Source organism: Asparagus officinalis, chromosome 2 (assembly GCF_001876935.1).
Source record: "Asparagus officinalis chromosome 2, Aspof.V1, whole genome shotgun sequence".
Taxonomy (NCBI): Eukaryota; Viridiplantae; Streptophyta; class Magnoliopsida; order Asparagales; family Asparagaceae; genus Asparagus; species Asparagus officinalis.
In genome coordinates, this window is record NC_033795.1 from 13,282,573 (window position 1) to 13,301,368 (window position 18,796).

Below are 18,796 nucleotides of genomic sequence, written 5' to 3' on the forward strand. Positions count from 1 at the left end.
AAGAGAAAAAAATGTCTGAGCACCTACACAAGAAAGGTGGATTTTGAAACTTCCTTCTTCAGACAAAAGGCTAGTATCAGATGGGGCATTCATGGTGATAAATGTTCTCAATACTTTCACTCTGTTATGAAAGCAAAAAGGCATCATAATAAGATTCTATCAATATACAATCACAGTGGGGAGAGAATTACTGACATTTCAGATATAATAGAGGAATTCACTACTTACTTCAAGAATCTCTTAGGTCACTCTGGTCCTATTGCAGAGGTTAATGCTGATGTATTATCAAATGGTCCTATCCTTTCTTCTGCTCATTCAAATAACCTCAGTGCTCCAATCACCAGAGATGAAATTAAGCAGGCATTATTTTCTATTGACAATGGAAAAGCACCAGGCCCAGATGGCTACACTGCTGCATTCTTCAAAGAAACCTAGAAGCTAATTAAAGAGGATCTTTTCCTTGCTGTTGAAGAGTTCTTCAAAGCTGGTAAACTTCTAGGAGCTCTTAATGCTACATCTATAACCTTGGTCCCTAAGATTCTCAATCCTAAATCCCCCTCAGATTACAGGCCTATTTCTTGCTGCAACTGTTTATATAAAATCATATCTAAAATTATTGCAACAAGAATTCAAGGAGTGATGGGGGCACTTATCAGTGATTCCCAAAGTGCTTTTATTGACAAGCTTTTCAAATATCACCCAAAATGCTCAAAGCTCAAAATCTCCCATCTTTTCTTTGCTGATGACCTGCTACTATTTTACAAAGCTGATATCTACTCAATTGCAAAACTGAAAGAATGCCTATCTGAATTCAGTCAAGTTTCTGGGTTGGAGACTAATCCAAATAAATGTTCCATAAACATGAGTGGAATTGGGGAGGACTTGAAAACCCATATCTGCTCTCTTTTGAATTTTGCTAAAGGTATGCTACCTGTCAGATGTTTGCGGAGAAAGTTGATATTTCCATTGTTATCGAATCTATTACAACTTTAGTCGTTACAATAAACTCAAATAAAATAAAAAGTTGATCTTTTTATAAGATCTCCTTACACAATGAAAATAAAAAAGTTTACAACTTTATCAAACAAACGCAGAGATCGTTTATCGGTCTTTTGCTTACGTGGGATCTTTGCTTGTGCCGGGGTTTATCCGTGGACCACCGTCGATCATATCTGATTGTTAAAAAATTAGGCAGAGCTTCGTCGATCCGCGAGGAGATCTAGAAACAGAAGCGCTTATCTCGACAAAAGCGAGATAATTGCTCTTCTTAGAATTACCACAACGAGATAATACTAAGGATTGGATGCGGGTGATGTAGATCTGACGAATCTCTCTCTCTCTTGCGTTGAAGAACTCGATCCGATCTCTCCTCCTCCTCTCTGAAATCTGTGTACTTTAAGTCTTCAATCCGGCAGGGCTTCGCCGAGGCACGAGAATTCCAGATCTCAAAAAATGAGGGTCTGGGGCTTGTATTTATAGGCTTGAGGGGTTGCAGAGCGGTTAAAACCACCTAAAGGGCCCAAATCCGTGTTGGAGACACCCTAGGGTGTCTCCCAAAATCCGAGACACCCTAGGGTGTCTCCCAAAATCTGAGACACCCTAGGGTGTCTCGGCTTTGGCCGAGACACTCCGTTGTGGTGCATTCGTCCGCTTCCGCCGTAACTTCTTCATCCGAACTCAGATTTGAACGATTCAAAGTGCGTTGGAAAGCCGACGAGGCGTTCTATAAGCTCCAATGATTAAATCATCCGCGGAATAAATGAGACACGAAGGGTATTCCACCGTTTGTGAACGATACGAGGTTCCCGATCGGTTCACATATCTTCATCATTCCGAAGTTCCGTTGTTTCACGTAGTTCGTCGGTTTACTTCAAGCGTTCACCGACATCAATCAAGCTTCTGTGAACCAGATGGTGATGTTCATCGTCATTTCTTAACACTGAGCTGTTCGTGGAGACCTATAGGTAATTTTCGATGCCTACAGATACCCCCTCCAAAGCGTTCCAGACTCGTTTCTTTTATAGAAGAGACTGGAATACTTTAGATATGATTGGTCCAGCCTTCGATTGGTGTAAAGAACCTGTAGTTAGCTTCAACTCTTGGCTTCTTCGATTTTCGGTCTATTCGATGCTTTGACGAATAGCCGAAGTCCTTCCGGCGCTGCGTTTGTGAGTTGAGTTTGGCTCGTGTCATTGAGTTGACTTTGAACTGACTATCTCTGTCATGATATATTAATTTGCATTGACTTTTTGATCGCAACGCGTTGACCGGCGTTGACCTAGGGATACGCGTTGACCGGTGTTGACCCTAGGGTTTCGAACGTCGTACGTTGACACAGTTTATACTCGTACGTTTACTGGAGTATACATAGTTTAAGCTCTTAAGGTATTAGAGCACGGCGATCGCAAGTGTCGGGGTTGCAGGACCAACTGTTAAAGCTGATTCATCTGCATTTGTGGATCTTATCCTGAGTTTGTTGGATGCTCAAGTCTTCAGGATAAAAATCCCCAGACTCGGATTTTGGTGTCTTCTTCAATCGGTAAAAGACTAAACCGGCAACACGTGTTAGGCATTGACTTATCCCTGCTTAGGCTTCGGGATAAAATTTCCCATGCGTGTGAGGCACAGATTATGGTGTTATTAATAACAACCTGCCATAATATTGAATATGTGGTCTTTTGTCCTTTTTACGGTCAAATTTCACGGCAAAAGACTAACCGGCAACGCGTGTTAGGCGTTGACTTATCCCTACTTAGGCTTCGGGATAAAATTCCCCATGCATAAAAGGCATGGATTTTTGTTGCTACGATGCTGAATACGTAGACTCGGTCATTTTTACGGGAACGAACCACCCAGCAACGCGGGTTAAGCGTTGACTTATCCCTACTTAGGCTTCGGGATAAAATACCCCAGACTGGATTCTGGTGTCTTTTTCAATCGGTGAAAGACTAAACCGGCAACGCGTGTTAGGCGTAGGCTTATCTCTATTTAGGAGTTGAGATAAAATTCCCTGTGCACAAAGTGCACGGATTGGAAGTTGGGAATTGTGTCTTTTCTCAGGGTAAAGACGGACTGGAAAACGGAAGAGGAAGAATTTTATATTCTATCTCCCGGCACTGAAGAGGAAGAATTTTATATTCTATCTCCAGTTGGAAAGAAAACTCAAGGTGGGATCTCCACCCTCAGAATCCGAAATGATGAAACTAAGAGTGGGATCTCCACTCCGAGAATCGGAAAGATTCAAACGACCCTAACTTTTATAGGATTGGTCATTCGATCCAAAAAGAGTCCCTCATTTATTGAGGGGAAATTCCGATTTCGACCCTAACTTTTATAGGTTTGATTGCTCAATTGAAAGTGGACCTCTCGTTCATGAAAGGAATCGAGAGGAGAATCTGGTTGTGGCCCTAACTTTTATAGGTTTGACCAAGGAAGCAGTGAAAGTGGGAGGTTTGAAATGATCTTACCTCTTACAGGCTTGATCGTTCAATTTGAAAGTGGACCTCTCGTTCATGGAAGGAATCGAGAGAGGAATTTTTACATGAATCATCCACCCCCAGCTTCTTTCTTGGAACTGGGTCTGACTTTGTACTCTGTTACATGTTCGGGTTATCCTTAAGAATATTAGCATAACATTCTCCAGGAACTTCCCATTAACAGTAGGAAACAGTTTAGACTCATATACCTATTGGAGTATCAGGGAGCAGTTTAACCTTATATACCGATTGGAGGATTGAGAAGCAGTTTATACTCGTATACTCTTTGGAGTAACGCCGTTCCTAATTGGCTTACCCTAGCGTTATGACGCCGGCTTCAACCAAGGTTTGGATGCTATTCTTTAAAGTAAAGCAAGCCTTGGTGGGATGAAGGATCCTCCTGTGGTACGCGCAGTACTTCGGATCTGCAGTATCGTCCGCTTCCTCCTGATTTATGATGGGCGGCAGGTTGATCTTGTTATTTTCAAGAAGGGCCTCGAAGATGGCTGAAACGTCTTTGTCCTTGAATGAGTACTCTTTTTGGAGCCTCGGATCCGAACTATTCTGCTGTCTTCGGGACTGCTGTTGCGACGTCTGATTAACGTCAACAACTGTTGTAGGTGTATTCCCTTCATTATGGGAAACGAGACCCGTATTCAGAGGGTTAGTCATCGATTGGCATCTTTCAACCTTCCTCCTTCTAAGGAATCGTTCGGCCTGCTCTCCGCGCGCCTTCAACCCTCTCCAGGTATTGAGTGGCTCTACTCCCATAACGTTCAAGATGTTAATGGACAAGTTGTTATGACAGGTTTGTAAGACGAATTCCTCCGTGACGGGATCTTTGCAGTTCATTGCCTGATTGCGAAAGCGTTTGATGAAGGTATCCACCGACTCTCCGTCTTTTTGTTTCTCATTGAAGAGTGTCCTGATCGACACTTCGGTGTCATCATCGAAGAAATGAGCGAGGAACATGCTTTCCAGGTCCTTCCAGCTGTTGATGCTTTCGGGCTTAAGGCGGAGGTACCAATCGAAGGCGGGCCCGCGAAGGGTGCCAACAAATAACCGGACCATCAGAGGTTCGTTGCCAGAGATCACTCCCAAATGGGACTTAAAGTAGATTAGATGCTGAGTGGGGGAACCCTTCCCGTCGAACAGCGTGAAGTTGATCAGGTTGAACTTCGCTGGATACGGAATCGATTCCCATTCTTTCGGGTAAGGACACGGAATGCCAGTCTTCTTTACCTCTTGAGCAGACATTAAAGCGTTAATTTTTCTCTCAAGGTCCTTCATCTTTTCGTCCTCATCTATATCCTGTTTTGCACAATTCTTGATAGGAATAACGGGGCCACCCCTAGCATTGTCATCTTTGGTGGGACCACCCCCAGTATTATTGTCCTTAGTGGGACCACCCCCAGCGTTGTGTTCATCCACATCTGAATCGCTACCTGCTTGGTTAGCAGTGCTGCGACGGCTAGACTCACCTAGCTGATTCGACAAAGCTCGAATTTGTTGGTCGTGCATTTGTCTCATCCCGTGAATGACCATTTCCATTTCGATTTTGAATGCTTCTTTCTGCTTGGCTAGAGCATCCTCAATGATTTTGGCTATTTGCTTGGTGTTGACCATGAATACTTCCCGAGCTTGTCCTATGCTAGATGTTGTATCGTCAGAGGCGATTGCGGAATAAGAATCTGAGAGTTCGTCATCAGAATGTATTCCTTCATGGACACCCTGGTAATCATTATGTCCAACGATTTCTAGCTGAAGCTGAGATATTTGTTGGGTTATTCCCGAACTGACTCTTCTTCCTAGAGAGAAATTAGGGTTGGAACCACTTGAAACAATCAGAGATTTTCCCTTATTGACCATGTTGATGGTAACTTCTGGAAATTCATCATCTCGAGCAACCGATCCTCCTTGGTGGAAACGTCTTGACTTGAGCTTCGTCGTTCCATCAAAGATCCTCTCAAATACCGAGTCCCTCTGCGGAGCGGTCTTGGGGCAGCTACACGTTGATAATACTGCCCTGATAATTTTGATACACGGACAGCGAGAGTCCGCTTCCGGGGTACTTCTCTTTCGAGATTTATTCGTACCCCCAGCCCGATAGTACAACTCATCGATGTTGCGGTCGGAGTAACCTATCGGCTGTTTACATAGATTCTCAGGTATAACTCGTTCGTCTGTCTGACACGTTTTCCTCTGAGTAAACATTGCCTTGTTGACATCTACGGGAGTCACACGTTTGGAATCACACCTTTGTGAGGGTGAAACCTTAACGGGCTCCTGATTTTCTGCACGCACCGCCAAGCGGGCCGTTGCAGAAATCAATTTGTTAGAAGGTCGCGTACGACCCCCAGCCCGGATGTTGGCTCGAAGCTCCTTCAACGAACTCAAGCTTTCCTTAACAGGCGCTTTTCCTCGATCCTCGGGTAGAGAACCGATGCGATCCTTCAATGGGACTCTAGCTTTGGGGAGATCCATGTTGTCATAGAGCTTCACCGGAAGTGCGGGAGCATGGTCTGGAGTTGACGAAGGCCGGAGAGCAACGTCGTCTGCTTTTGCCTTAGGCGCTGATTTGGTTTTTGGCACCCAAACTTGTTTGGATCTCGGCGATCTCTTAACTGCCTCTTTCTTTTGCATTTCACGTGCTTTTCGCGTAAGGATCCTCGTCTGCGCTAGCTGTGCTCGGCGCTTGTGGATACGCTCCTCAAGAGTTGAACGAGTTCGTTTGACACGAACCCATTCGTTAGTAGGTGGTTGGGAGGAGATGTCCAAAGCTGGTCATGGCGACAGATTAGCCACTTGGTGCTTTCTGAACTCCAGATCTGCTTGGTAATGGAGTCCATCCACCTGATCCAAAGCCTTGGCGAATTGGCGCGCGAGGCGTTGTCGTTTCCTTTGACGTGCTCTCTTTGATAGAGTTGGCGCGCCTTCAGCAGTCGACTCCTTAATCGTGAAGGAGTTCAGATATGAAAATTTGGCTTCATTGAGCGCCGGTGGATCATTGCAAGGTGCAACAGCAACAGCGGCGGAGAGATCGTCTTCTTGGATCTTCAGATCTGAAGACCAGCAGATCTTTCTGGAGGAGGAGGCACTCCTGCACTTGCCAGGAGAGGCGGATCTGGAGGAGGAGGCACTCCTGCACTCCTCGAACCTTATTCGCCCTCTTCAGCCACAGGGATCTTGATCGTTGGCTGCGGCACGACAACCTCGGCAGCGAGGTTGTTGGCTCCCACTGTGGTCGCCAGTTTGTTTGCGGAGAAAGTTGATATTTCCATTGTTATCGAATCTATTACAACTTTAGTCGTTACAATAAACTCAAATAAAATATAAAGTTGATCTTTTTATAAGATCTCCTTACACAATGAAAATAAAAAAAGTTTACAACTTTATCAAACAAACACAGAGATCGTTTATCGGTCTTCTGCTTGCGTGGGATCTTTACCTGTACCGAGGTTTATCCGTGGACCACCGTCGATCAGATCTGATTGCTGAAAAATTGGGCAGAGCTTCGTCGATCCGCGAGGAGATCTAGAAACAGAAGCGCTTATCTCGACAAAAGCGAGATAATTGCTCTTCTTAGAATTACCACAACGGGATAATACTAAGGATTGGATGCGGGTGATGTAGATCTGACGAATCTCTCTCTCTCTTGCATTGAAGAACTCGATCCGATCTCTCCTCCTCCTCTCTGAAATCTGTGTACTTTAAGTCTTCAATCCGGCAGGGCTTCGCCGAGGCACGAGAATTCCAGATCTCAAAAAATGAGGGTCTGGGGCTTGTATTTATAGGCTTGAGGGGTTGCGGAGCGGTTAAAACCACCTAAAGGGCCCAAATCCGTGTTGGAGACACCCTAGGGTGTCTCCCAAAATCTGAGACACCCTAGGGTGTCTCCCAAAATCCGAGACACCCTAGGGTGTCTCGGCTTTGGCCGAGACACTCCGTTGTGGTGCATTCGTCCGCTTCCGCCGTAACTTCTTCATCCGAACTCGGATTTGAACGATTCAAAGTGTGTTGGAAAGCCGACGAGGCGTTCTATAAGCTCCAATGATTAAATCATCCACGGAATAAATGAGACACGAAGGGTATTCCACCGTTTGTGAACGATACGATGTTCCCGATCGGTTCATATCTTCATCATTCCGAAGTTCCGTTGTTTCACGTAGTTCGTCGGTTTACTTCAAGCGTTCACCGACATCAATCAAGCTTCTGTGAACCAGATGGTGACGTTCATCGTCATTTCTTAACACTGAGCTGTTCGTGGAGACCTATAGGCAATTTTCGATGCCTACATCAGATACCTCGGAGTCCCATTAATCTCAAAGAGATTATCATGCCTTGACTGTTCCCCCCTGATAGACAAAATTTCTACTCAGTTTCAGAGCTGGCAAAAAAAGAAAATGCTGTCCTATGCAGGAAGATTACAACTTATCAAATCAGTCATCCTAGGCATACAAAATTTCTGGACTAACAACTATGTTCTGCCAACAAAGGTATTGAAGAAAATTGATAGTCTCTGTGCAGATTTCCTATGGAATCATAAAATCCATTTGCTGTCCTGGAAGACAATTTGTCAAAGCAAGGAACATGGAGGGCTTGGGGTTTTCTCTGCAAAAATCTGGAATACTGCAGCTGCAATCAAGCTTATTTGGATGATACATCTTAAGAAAGGTTTGTTATGGATTAAATGGGTGCATGGAAATTATCTCAGACAGTTCAATATTTGGCAAGTACAAAGTAAAGTAAATGACTCTTGGATGTGGAAACAAATAATTAGAGTGAGAGATAAAGTGATTTGCAAGCTGGGAGATGTTTCAAATGTCCAGAATGTCATCAGTAAGTGTTGCTCTGGAAGTAATTTTCAGATATCTGCTTTTTACCATGAGCTCATCAATCAAAATGTTAATACACAAATGGTCTGGTCTAAAACAGTCTGGGATGAATGGTCATATCCTAAACATTCCTTCATCTCTTGGCTTGCTATCCATTCTAGACTGTTAACAAAGGATAGATTATGTCACATGAGGATTCTTGACATCAATCAACATCATAGGGACTGTGTTTTGTGCACGTTTCAGCAACAAGAAACCTGCAGGCATCTCTTCTTCGACTGTGCATACTCAGCTGAACTCTGGAATAATGTTATGGTATGGCTGAAATACAAATGGAAGTCTTGCAATTGGGATTCTATTATAGACTGGTATAGCTCTAATCTGAAAGGAAAGGGGTTTATGAAGAGAATTAAAAGAATGGCTTTAACTGTATCAATCTATGCTATATGGAAGGAAAGAAACCAAAGAATATTCCAGCAGAGAACACAAGATCCAGCAACAATTTTTCGAAGAGTGAAGACACTGATACTATCTAGAATTTTGAATGATGATATTTCTCCCCATATAAAAGAGAGAATAGTGCAATTGTAATTGCTTTTCTTTGACACTTTTGCTGTTTTTTGATTGCCAGGAAAATCCTGGTATTTTGATGTTCTACACAATTTACACATTTGGAAAATGAATAAAATTTATTTCATTGACAAAAAAAAAATTTAACATAGCACAAATGTTTTTGCTGCTACATTCAATATAATTCAATCAGTGAAATGATTGTTAAGCATTAATAATAGGTTTATTAGGGTTAATTATAAACAACTTTCCCGCCCTTTGTTCCGCTTCATCGCCAAACTCTCATCCGCTGTCCCACCCTTTTTTGCAGCATGCCCATCCACCTCTGCCCACTACCCCACCACTGCTGCTTGTCAGAGTGGAGCCGTGGTGGGGCCAAAGAAACTTTTTATGAAAACAATTTTCTGGTCGTAATAAATGGGTTTTATTACAAAATTCATGAGATCCCCATGAAGTTAGGCCTTCTTGAAATAATGACCTAAAACGTTTGGAAATATTATTTAGCCCCAAATTATTTTTTAGATAATTCCAGAAAGTTGGGGGCTATTTGAAATACATTCAGAGAAATGCAAAAATTATGAGGGTTAATTAAATAAGATATTTTGAAATATTTAGGTGTTATCTTCAAGTGGACCAAATTTCTCAAGGTCTCTTTTTGTAATTTATCCCTTATTGATACCTTATCCTTCGTAGAGGGGTCTGGGAGGGTTTTTTTTTCAATCTTGCAAGTTTGAGAGGGCTTATATTTATAAAACTTGTACTGGTGAACATTTATTTGCTTAGTCAAATAAAATATTAGCATTTCTAATCTATCACGTTTTTTTTTTGCTATTTTCGTTTTGGTATCTAATTGAACACATGTAAACTAAGAGGTATGCAATCTAGCCGAAAGTAGTCTAAGAAAATATTAGCATTTCTAATCTTTCATGTAAACAAGGATTTCATATGACTTATATTAATTAAAAGTTCAACATTAGAGAAAAAATAATTAACACATTATTTTTTTGGCATACGGCTACACACTCTCTCATAACGAAAGATTACCTAATAGTTTAGGATTTTTTCGATACTATTTTCGTTTTGGTATCTAATTGAACACATGTAAACTAAGAGGCATGCAATCTAGCCGAAATTAGTCTAAGAAAATATTTGCATTTCTAATCTTTCATGTAAACAAGGATTTCATATGACTTTTTTTTTTTGGTAAATGAAAAACTTTTATTCATTTGCCAAAAATATGGAAGTTATGTACATCACTATCTCAACAAAGAGAAAAACCAAACTTTGAAGCTATACAAAACTTACAAAGATACTAACCACTCTTCCCGTTCAGCCGTGATGTTGCTGTTCAGACATATGGTGAAGATATCAGTTTTGATGATCTTTACCAACTGATCAGGATTCCTACACTTCTGCTGAAAACACCTTCTGTTCCTTTCCTCCCAAATTCTGTACACAGCAGCCGCAAGCACCAATCTCTTAACTCTTGTCTTGAATCCTTTCCCTCTCTGTCTTGTGATATACCAATTCATTAGTAAGTTCCAATAGCATGTTTGCCAATCAATTCTAAGCCAGTTAATGATGCCTAGCCACACATCCCTGGAAAAATTGCATTCAAAGAATAAATGGTCTCTGTTCTCAGAACCCGCACACAGGTGACACTGATTTGAGTTGATGATCCCCCTTCTCAATAATCTGTTCTCTGTTCTCAGAACCCGCACACAGGTGACACTGATTTGAGTTGATGATCCCCCTTCTCAATAATCTGTCTTGAGTTTGTAACCTGTTCAGCACCCCCTTCTCAATAATCTGTCTTGAGTTTGTAACCTGTTCAGCACCGCAAGCCACAATACAAACGAGTGTCTAGGGTAGTTCAAATTCCCCCACACTGTGCTAAACCAGGGAACTTTGATGGCAGGGGAGAATGCAGTGTATACTGCTGACAACTTGATTTTTGAATTTTTGTAGCAATCATTAAGCAGTTTCTTCAGGTTGTCTATGCCTCCCACTTCATGTAAGGCCTTGTCCCTACATTTAAGTAGCTGCTTCCACATCCAAGAGTCTCCCCTTTTTGCTTTAACATTCCATACATCATTTTGTTTTAAATAATTTCCATGGATCCATTTCACCCATAAAATTTCCTTATTGACATGAATGTACCACATACTCCTCATAGCAGTAGCTAGATTCCAAATAGCTGCAGAATAAACCCCTAGACCACCTTGACTTCTCCCACAGCATACCTTATCCCATGAGACCAAAGGAGTTTTTGAAGAGTTTTTAGATTTTCCCCACAGGAATTGCCTGCAGACTTCATCAATCTTCTTCACTACTTTTACTGACAGTATAAAATTTGATGTACAGAAATTTTGAATACCCAAAATCACACTTTTGATAACCTGAATCTTCCCTGCATATGACAAATTGCTATGTCTTGACCACTTCTGAAATTGATTTGAAATACTATCCAGCAAAGGGTTACAGTCCACATGAGTGAGCCTCTTGCAAATGAGAGGTACCCCTAGATATCTGAATGGAATGACACCTTCTGAGAACCCCAGGAAATCTTTGATCTTTGTTTTAATAGCATCATCAACCCCACCAAAGTAAATTGAGCATTTATCCAAATTAGCTTCAAGACCAGTTGTGTCACTGAAGTCCTTAACACATTGATATAGCTTTTGTATGGAGTAAAGATCACCTTTGGTAAAGAGCAACAAGTCATCTGCAAAAATGAGATGAGAAATTTTGAGATTACCACACATCGGGTGATACTTAAACAACCTGTCTTTTTTAAGAGCTCCAGTCTCCTTGATAAGAATTCCATCCCAAGTATGAAAAGATAAGGTGATAGGGGATCACCCTGCCTTAGATCCCTCTTTCCTTCAAAGTAGCCATGAAGAGATCCATTAAGTGAGATAGAGAATTTTGGTGAAGTGATGCAAGCCATAATCCAGTTTGTCATCTCCTTTGGAAATTTCAGCCCTTCAAGCATCATTTTAATAAAGTCCCAGCTTATTGTATCAAATGCTTTCTTGATATCAATATTCAACATGACTCTAGAAGAAATGTTTCTTCTACTATAACTTTTAGCTAGCTCATGAGCCAAGGAAATATTACTTGTAATCTGTCTACCTTTGACAAAAACACTCTGTGCTTCATTCACAATGCTCCCCATGATTGGCTTAATCCTATTTGCTAGAATTTTTGAAATGATCTTGTAAATGCAATTGCAGCAGGATATGGGCCTAAAATCAGCTGGGGTGACTGGACAGTGTTTCTTTGGCACCAAAGTAATGGCAGTTGAGTTAACCATTCCCAGTAATTTTCCATTCTTAAAAAACTCTTGAATTGCAAGTGTTACCTCCTCCCCAATCACAGGCCAAGCAGATTTATAAAAAGCAAATCCATAACCATCTGGCCCAGGTGCCTTGTTTTCATCCATTGAAAAGACAATATTCTTTATCTCATCTTTTGAAACAGGTCTTGAAAGAGTATTAGCTTGAATCTCATTTAAACAGGGACCAGCTTGAATAATATGTATATCAGGTGCTGTAGTGACTGGAGCTGTCCCTAAAAGGCCCTTGAAAAAATCCACCATTTCATTTGCTATCTCCTTTTGATCAGTGAGTCTTTGTCCAAGGTTGTTGTAAAGAACCAAAACCCTGTTATGATGCCTGTTTTCTTTGATTCTGGAGTGGAAAAAATTTGTGCACCTGTCTCCTTGCATACTCCAAATAATCCTAGCTTTTTGCTGCAGAAAGGAAAGCTCACAGTCTAGGAGTTTGTTGTAGCTTGTAATACACTCCTTTTCCTTCAAAATATAATCTGAATTGAGAGGATCTAATTGCAGATTACTTTGAGCCTCAACAAGAGCAATTTTTGCTCTAAGAACTTGTTCACTGATATTATAATAGTGTTTCTTGTTTAATTCCTTAAGGGCACCTCTCATCATTTTGAGTTTCTTGCAGACTGAGAACATTCTGTATCCCTGTACTTTTGTTTGCCAGATTGCAGAGACCGTTGGAATGTAGCTTTCATGCTTAGACCACATTTTAAAAAACCTGAAAGGCTTTTTCCCAATTGAACAATCCTGGAATAAAGACACCATGGCAGGAGAATGGTCAGAAAAATAAGGAAGCAAGAATTCAACCTGGCTAGCATTGTACATGTTAAGCCATGCATCATTCACCAGAGCCCTATCCAGCCTGCTCCACACTCTAGTATCATGATCCTGTTTATTATTCCATGTGTAAAAGCATCCAGTTGTTTTTAGATGATTTAGGTGACAGTCTTCAATAAACCCCCTGAAATCCTTGGTTTCAGCCTCAGTAACAGCTGCACCTCCAAGCTTTTCTTCACCTTTTATTACAGTGTTAAAGTCACCACATAAGATCCATGGTTCATTCCCCATTGACTGCTGAATAGTCTTCAATTCATTCCATAATTCCTTCCTAGCTTCCATTTGATTAAACCCATAGACTGAAGTAACCATACATTCTGTTCTTCCATCAACTGATACAATTTTGCATGTGATACTCTGGTCTGATATGGAGCTAATTTGAATACCAAGAATTTTTGGATCCCACATAATCATGATCCTTGCTTTTCTATTATTACTAGCATTAGAGACACAATTCCAATTTCCAGCAATTTTTTTTGCTGCTTGCTGAATCTTATTTTCATTTATTTTTGTTTCAAGTAGAGCCACATATGAAAGATGGTATTGAGATATGAAATTTCTAACCATATGTTGCTTAGAGGATTTGTTCAATCCTCTAACATTCCAGAAGGATATATTCATCTATGCTCCCCCCTCTATCTAATGTAGAAGGGTCAATATCCAAAATATCCACAAATGTAAAAGAATTTCCAGGAATGATATTTTTACTCCTAAATCCTTTTTGAAATTGAGTCCAAGGTTTAATTCCTTGAGTATCAGCACCAAAATCATCAGTATTTTTCTCCTTTATCTCATGCACATCATTATGCTTTGCTTTCAACCCATAACCAGATGTAACAGCAATCCCACTTCCACTATCTCCACCTGTATCAGAAACATGCACAACCATTTTCCTACTATTCTCCTCCTTATCACTGCTCTCTTGTCTTGTAATATCCAAATTCAGGTTAACATTTGATATCATAGGATTATCATTCTCAATTATATCTTTTTCCTTCCTGATATCACCAGATATTGGATTCTGGCCTTGCTTGGGAACTCATCTTTGAGTTTTAATCTGCCTTCTACAGTTTTTAATATCATGACCAACCTGCTTACATACTTCACACCATTTAGGTTTGAATTCATAAATCACCTTCTGAGTGTATTCCGTCCCTTTTGGATCTAGAATGTTGATCTTGTCTGGAAGGGGGGATGGCAATTTGACCTCTACTAACACCCTCGCATAAGCCAGCCTCTGCCTGTTTGCAGTCAGTCTATCTGTAGCTATTGGACAACCTATAGCACTTGCAATTTTTGAAATACCTTTAGCATTCCATAGATTGAGTCTCAGAGAGGGAAGCTGAATCCACATAGGATACACACTGTCATTAATCCTCTCAATATCTTCTTCATTCATCATCATTAAAAGATATTGTGTCTTTGTTACCCACTGGAATATAGTTCAAATTCATCCCATACTCTATCTTCCTGTTATCTGTAAACAGACTAGCCCAACTTTTATCCAATTTTTCACCAGTACCATTTGAACCAGTTAAATTTTCAACAGGATGTTCTTTAACAATCGGAGAACTATTTCTTCCAGCACTCAATAGAACAGTGTTTTCAGTTAAATTTTCATCAGAATGTTCTATAGAAATTGGGGAACTATTCATTCCAGACAATAGAATAGTATTTTTTCCTTTTTCCAGAACAGGACTCACAGGATTCTTCAAATTCAACCGAAGATCTTGATTTAAAGATGGATCTAGTATATCTTTACTTGAATCCAGTTCATCTGCCCAAGATTTGATAGATCTACTAGAAACGGCTGACTTATTAAACTCAAGATTTCCATTAGAACCAGAAGAGTGATTCTTACCAAGAACGAGACCACTAGAACTCCGATCTCCTTGCCGACCAGAATTTTGAAGAATCTGACGATCCAGAACAAAATCGAACTCCAAATTCCCCGAATTCAGCACCTCTGTCATAGATCTAGACTTTCTTGCCCCCTTTGGCCCAGTAGAACCCATTTCAATGGAATCTACATCATCTTCCTCGCTTAGAATATCAGAGAGGCCATCAGGAGCTGTTGAACTCAGCTTAGGAGCTCTCAGACCTATCTCCAGTATCTTCTTTCCACTGCCTTTCTTCTTCCTCACCATCAGAAAACTCAAATTTTCTCAGAATTTCTCAGCGGGGGCGCACGATAGCAAAGCGAAAATCGCCCGCTATCATACACCATACAGACCGCCCCTTTTAAGACTGGAGAGTTTCAACTTATCTATCTGCAAAAGGCAATGCAACACTGCTAAGTTGGATTTCATATGACTTATATTAACTAAAAGTTCGACATTAGAGAACAAATCATTAACACATTATTATTTTTGGCATACGGCTAACACTCTCTCGTAACGAAAGAGTATCTAAAAGTTTAGGGTTTTCTCGATACGAGTCCCTTACCTCTTTCATATTTTGAAAGTAGTCCCCAATTCATAGAAATTGCTATTAAGTCCCTCAATGCTTAAATTGTTAATTTAGTCCCTCAAATCATTAAAATTACTATTGGACTCTCAAATCTTAAGTTATTTTGAAATTAGTCCCTCAAATCAAGAGTAAAAATAGTGAATAGATACAAATTAGTCATTTAAATCATTGAAATTGCTATTAGATTGTTTTCAAATGCTTAAATTGTTTTGAAGTGAAGTTAGGGGAAACAAGGCGAGCACTCTATTCTCTAAAGCATTCCCAAATAGGGTGAACTAGAGCGAATAGTTTTCCCCTAACTTCCCTTCTCTACTATTACCCTCCATCCAAATAAGCCCTTTAAAAAGTTTAATAAACAAAACTATAAGGTGTTAGCCCCTTATTAGTATTACCACTAAATTAATTTATTACCACTTAGACCCCAACAAATAATGTTATTTCTCTAATATCAACATCTAAAACGTACGTGAAACTCTAGTGACACATCCATGTATTGTGGATAGATCCTTTGATGTTTTAGTATGCTGCATATGGATATCATGTTTCTTTTATAAGGTTGCGTTTCACAACCCCACCAACCAAATAATTAAGGTCTTAAGAAAGTTAGTTCAGCTCCAAGTTAGGGGTGGTTCAGTTATGGGCTTCGAGTTCCGTTGCGGTTCAAGAAATCATTCCCCCAAGTTCTTCCTTCCGGTGAACTCCACGTGTCTGCTCTGGCTACGAAGTGGTAGAGAACAGTTCCTAAGGGGCTGTTTGGTTGTATGTTTTTACCATGTAAAAAGATGAAAAGTGTAAAAAAGTGGGTCCCAATATCAGCTTTCATCACTTTCAATTGTTTGTTTGAGGTTGTGAAAATAGTGTAAAGTGATTTCATATGCTGATGTGGCTTGTAAACTGATTTCATAAAAAAAAGACATGATTTTAGGAGAAAGCTGACATTGAAGTCAGAAAAAAATAATAAAAATAATTCCAAACAATATGATCATTTGAGTAAGGACCATTTTTTACACTTTCCAAACAAACAATTAAAGTTACATTTGCAAACCAAACAAGCAATTTATGATTCCAATGGAATAAAAAACAAACAAAGAAAAATATAAAAGTGAAATCGATGAGGTAGACAATAACTTTCAAAGTTGTGTCATAAATACACAACTTTACCAACAACAACCAAACAGCCCCTAAGGGCCTGTTTGTTTGCTAAAAAAAAAGAGGAGATGTGTTGCCACCTCACCTTTCAAGAAAACCCCCATGTGCCACATGGGTTTTTGTTTTCAAGACATTTCCATTTCACATGTTTGTTTCATTTTTAAATTTTGAGAAATGGACTACCACGTAGGATGCCACCTCAATATTTCAAGAAATGTGTTTTCACAACAAAATGAGCTGAAAACACTTGGAAATGTCCCATCTGAGAATTTTTAATTAGTAAAAAAAACTGTTTGAATAGTTCAGAAGAATAAACCGTATTATTTAAATAAGAGGTTTCTCATTTTCTTTTTTCTTTTTCTCAAACAAACACAAGAAATAGAACTCTAGTCACTGTTACTATGGAGGCTTTTTTTGTTTGTTTGTGTGAGTTGGCAGTGAAAAGGTGAGTTTTCTTTGCGAAAAAAAAAAGAAACCTTGGAAATGTCTTGAAATGACTTGAAATGTTTTCAAGAGTGACATTTCCATTTCCGATTTTTTTTTGGAAATAGCCAAACAGGCCCTAAGTAAATTTCTCGCTTCAACTTCATTAATACACTTGCCAACTCAACTAGTGAAGACGTACAACGTGTTAAGCGCATATAAACCAGACTTTGAATTCGACCAGTTTTAGCCAGATAAAAATTAGACTCTTGACAGAGTTAATTAGTTCCACTAATTTGGTTAGTGGAGCCGTCGAACGCTCCGTAAGTGTTGACGTACGTACATCCCTTTACAAAACATATACATATAACATAGAGATTGGTTTATTTCACAAGAAAAAAAAAACAATTAAATGCTAATTAAAAAAAGGTTAGAGATGATAAGTGCCAAGTCTTAACTGGATATATGTCCAGTTATGGATCTCCAACGCAACAAGTAAGCAACCGAGTACCGGGATCCAACTAGTAAACATAATAAAATTTATAACGGATCAACATGAAAATTAAACTATGCTACTACGAGCACATAAGCCCATAACCCTAATCAACCCACAAGGACTGGACTCGACTGCATAACAGTAACATTGTACTCCACTATCGCATCCCCAGTCTTCAAATCAACCCAATGCGTCCTAGCCAGTGCATAACCTGTAGCAAACCTAAACAGCCCACTACCTCCAATAACAGGCATCTCCCTTATCGGGTGCATCGGGGCGTTGCGCCCGAGAACCGTTAACACGCTTCCGTTGTACTTACCTGCAGTAAAATACAGGTTCATAGCCTGCATGAATCCAAGCTCCTCTAAAGCAGCACTTGCATACATCCCTTGTGCACGGCCCACGGGCTTCGAGTTCGGGTCCGGACCTTCTGTTAGCGGATCATCCATCATCATGATAACACCGAAAAAAGATGAAGGGTTAGGGGGTTTAGTTACGGGAACCGCAGTTGCATTGCGACCGCTTACAATATCGTGGAAGTAGAAATGCAGGGAAGTGAGTTTTTGGCGACGCATCGGTTCTTCCGGGACATCGATGGTTTTTGAGAACTCGCTAGGGTTTTCACCGAAAATGGTAGGAATGAAGGGAGATACCAACAGTGGAAAGAGGAGAAAGAGGGATTTGGTTTGAGGTAGAGCCATTAATTTTGAGGGAATATTGTGCTTGGTGATAGGATTTGCCAAGCAATGAATATATAGAGGTGTAGCGTTTTAGATTAGATTTAAAGTCGAAGATCAATTATAAGTTGTGTAAAGTTTCACTAGTTATCATTCATATCCTATAATTAAGTTATGTAAATTTTTGTTAAGTTGAATCTTAGCTTAGATGCTACGCTTGTGGCGTGCCTCACAAGCAAAGCATAGGCTAGAACTTTGAAGTACTCTCGAAGACACGTTACGATTGTTGGTGACCACTTTTCCCTCTTTGGCGCATGAAATATATAGGATGTACGACTTGAATCGGTAGTTCTGTTAAAGTTGGTTAAGTTTTTGAGAAATGTTGCTGATAAATTTTCTCTTTGCGGGCTGAACAATGGGCCACATACGGCTATTCGGCGCCTAATATGGATCCAAAAAGAAGCCCGCTCCGGCACTGGCTTATCAAGTAGGATTGGATCGTGCTAAAATTTATTACC

At 40.3% G+C, this 18,796-nt stretch overlaps 2 protein-coding genes across 2 annotated transcripts; one reads left to right on the top strand and one right to left on the bottom strand.

Moving 5' to 3' along the window:
- LOC109830852 lies at positions 640 to 8,993 on the top strand. The gene is made up of 3 exons (XM_020398213.1): positions 640 to 922; positions 7,896 to 8,824; positions 8,943 to 8,993. Exons 1-3 carry the CDS (start codon positions 640 to 642, stop codon positions 8,991 to 8,993), a joined length of 1,263 nt encoding a protein of 420 aa, XP_020253802.1.
- LOC109830324 (dirigent protein 22-like) lies at positions 17,471 to 18,336 on the bottom strand. The gene has a single exon (XM_020397564.1). It carries the CDS (start codon positions 18,300 to 18,302, stop codon positions 17,709 to 17,711), a length of 594 nt encoding a protein of 197 aa, XP_020253153.1. The 5' UTR covers positions 18,303 to 18,336; the 3' UTR covers positions 17,471 to 17,708.

Bases quoted from the DNA above. Each gene is read 5' to 3' on its own strand.
- LOC109830852 (XM_020398213.1), top strand. From the start codon at position 640: ATGGGGGCACTTATCAGTGATTCCCAAAGTGCTTTTATTGACAAGCTT. The intron at 923-7,895 runs GTATGCTACCTG...TGTCCTATGCAG, and splicing joins TCTTTTGAATTTTGCTAAAG to GAAGATTACAACTTATCAAA. The intron at 8,825-8,942 runs GTGAAGACACTG...TTTGATTGCCAG, and splicing joins CAGCAACAATTTTTCGAAGA to GAAAATCCTGGTATTTTGAT.
- LOC109830324 (XM_020397564.1), bottom strand. From the start codon at position 18,302: ATGGCTCTACCTCAAACCAAATCCCTCTTTCTCCTCTTTCCACTGTTG.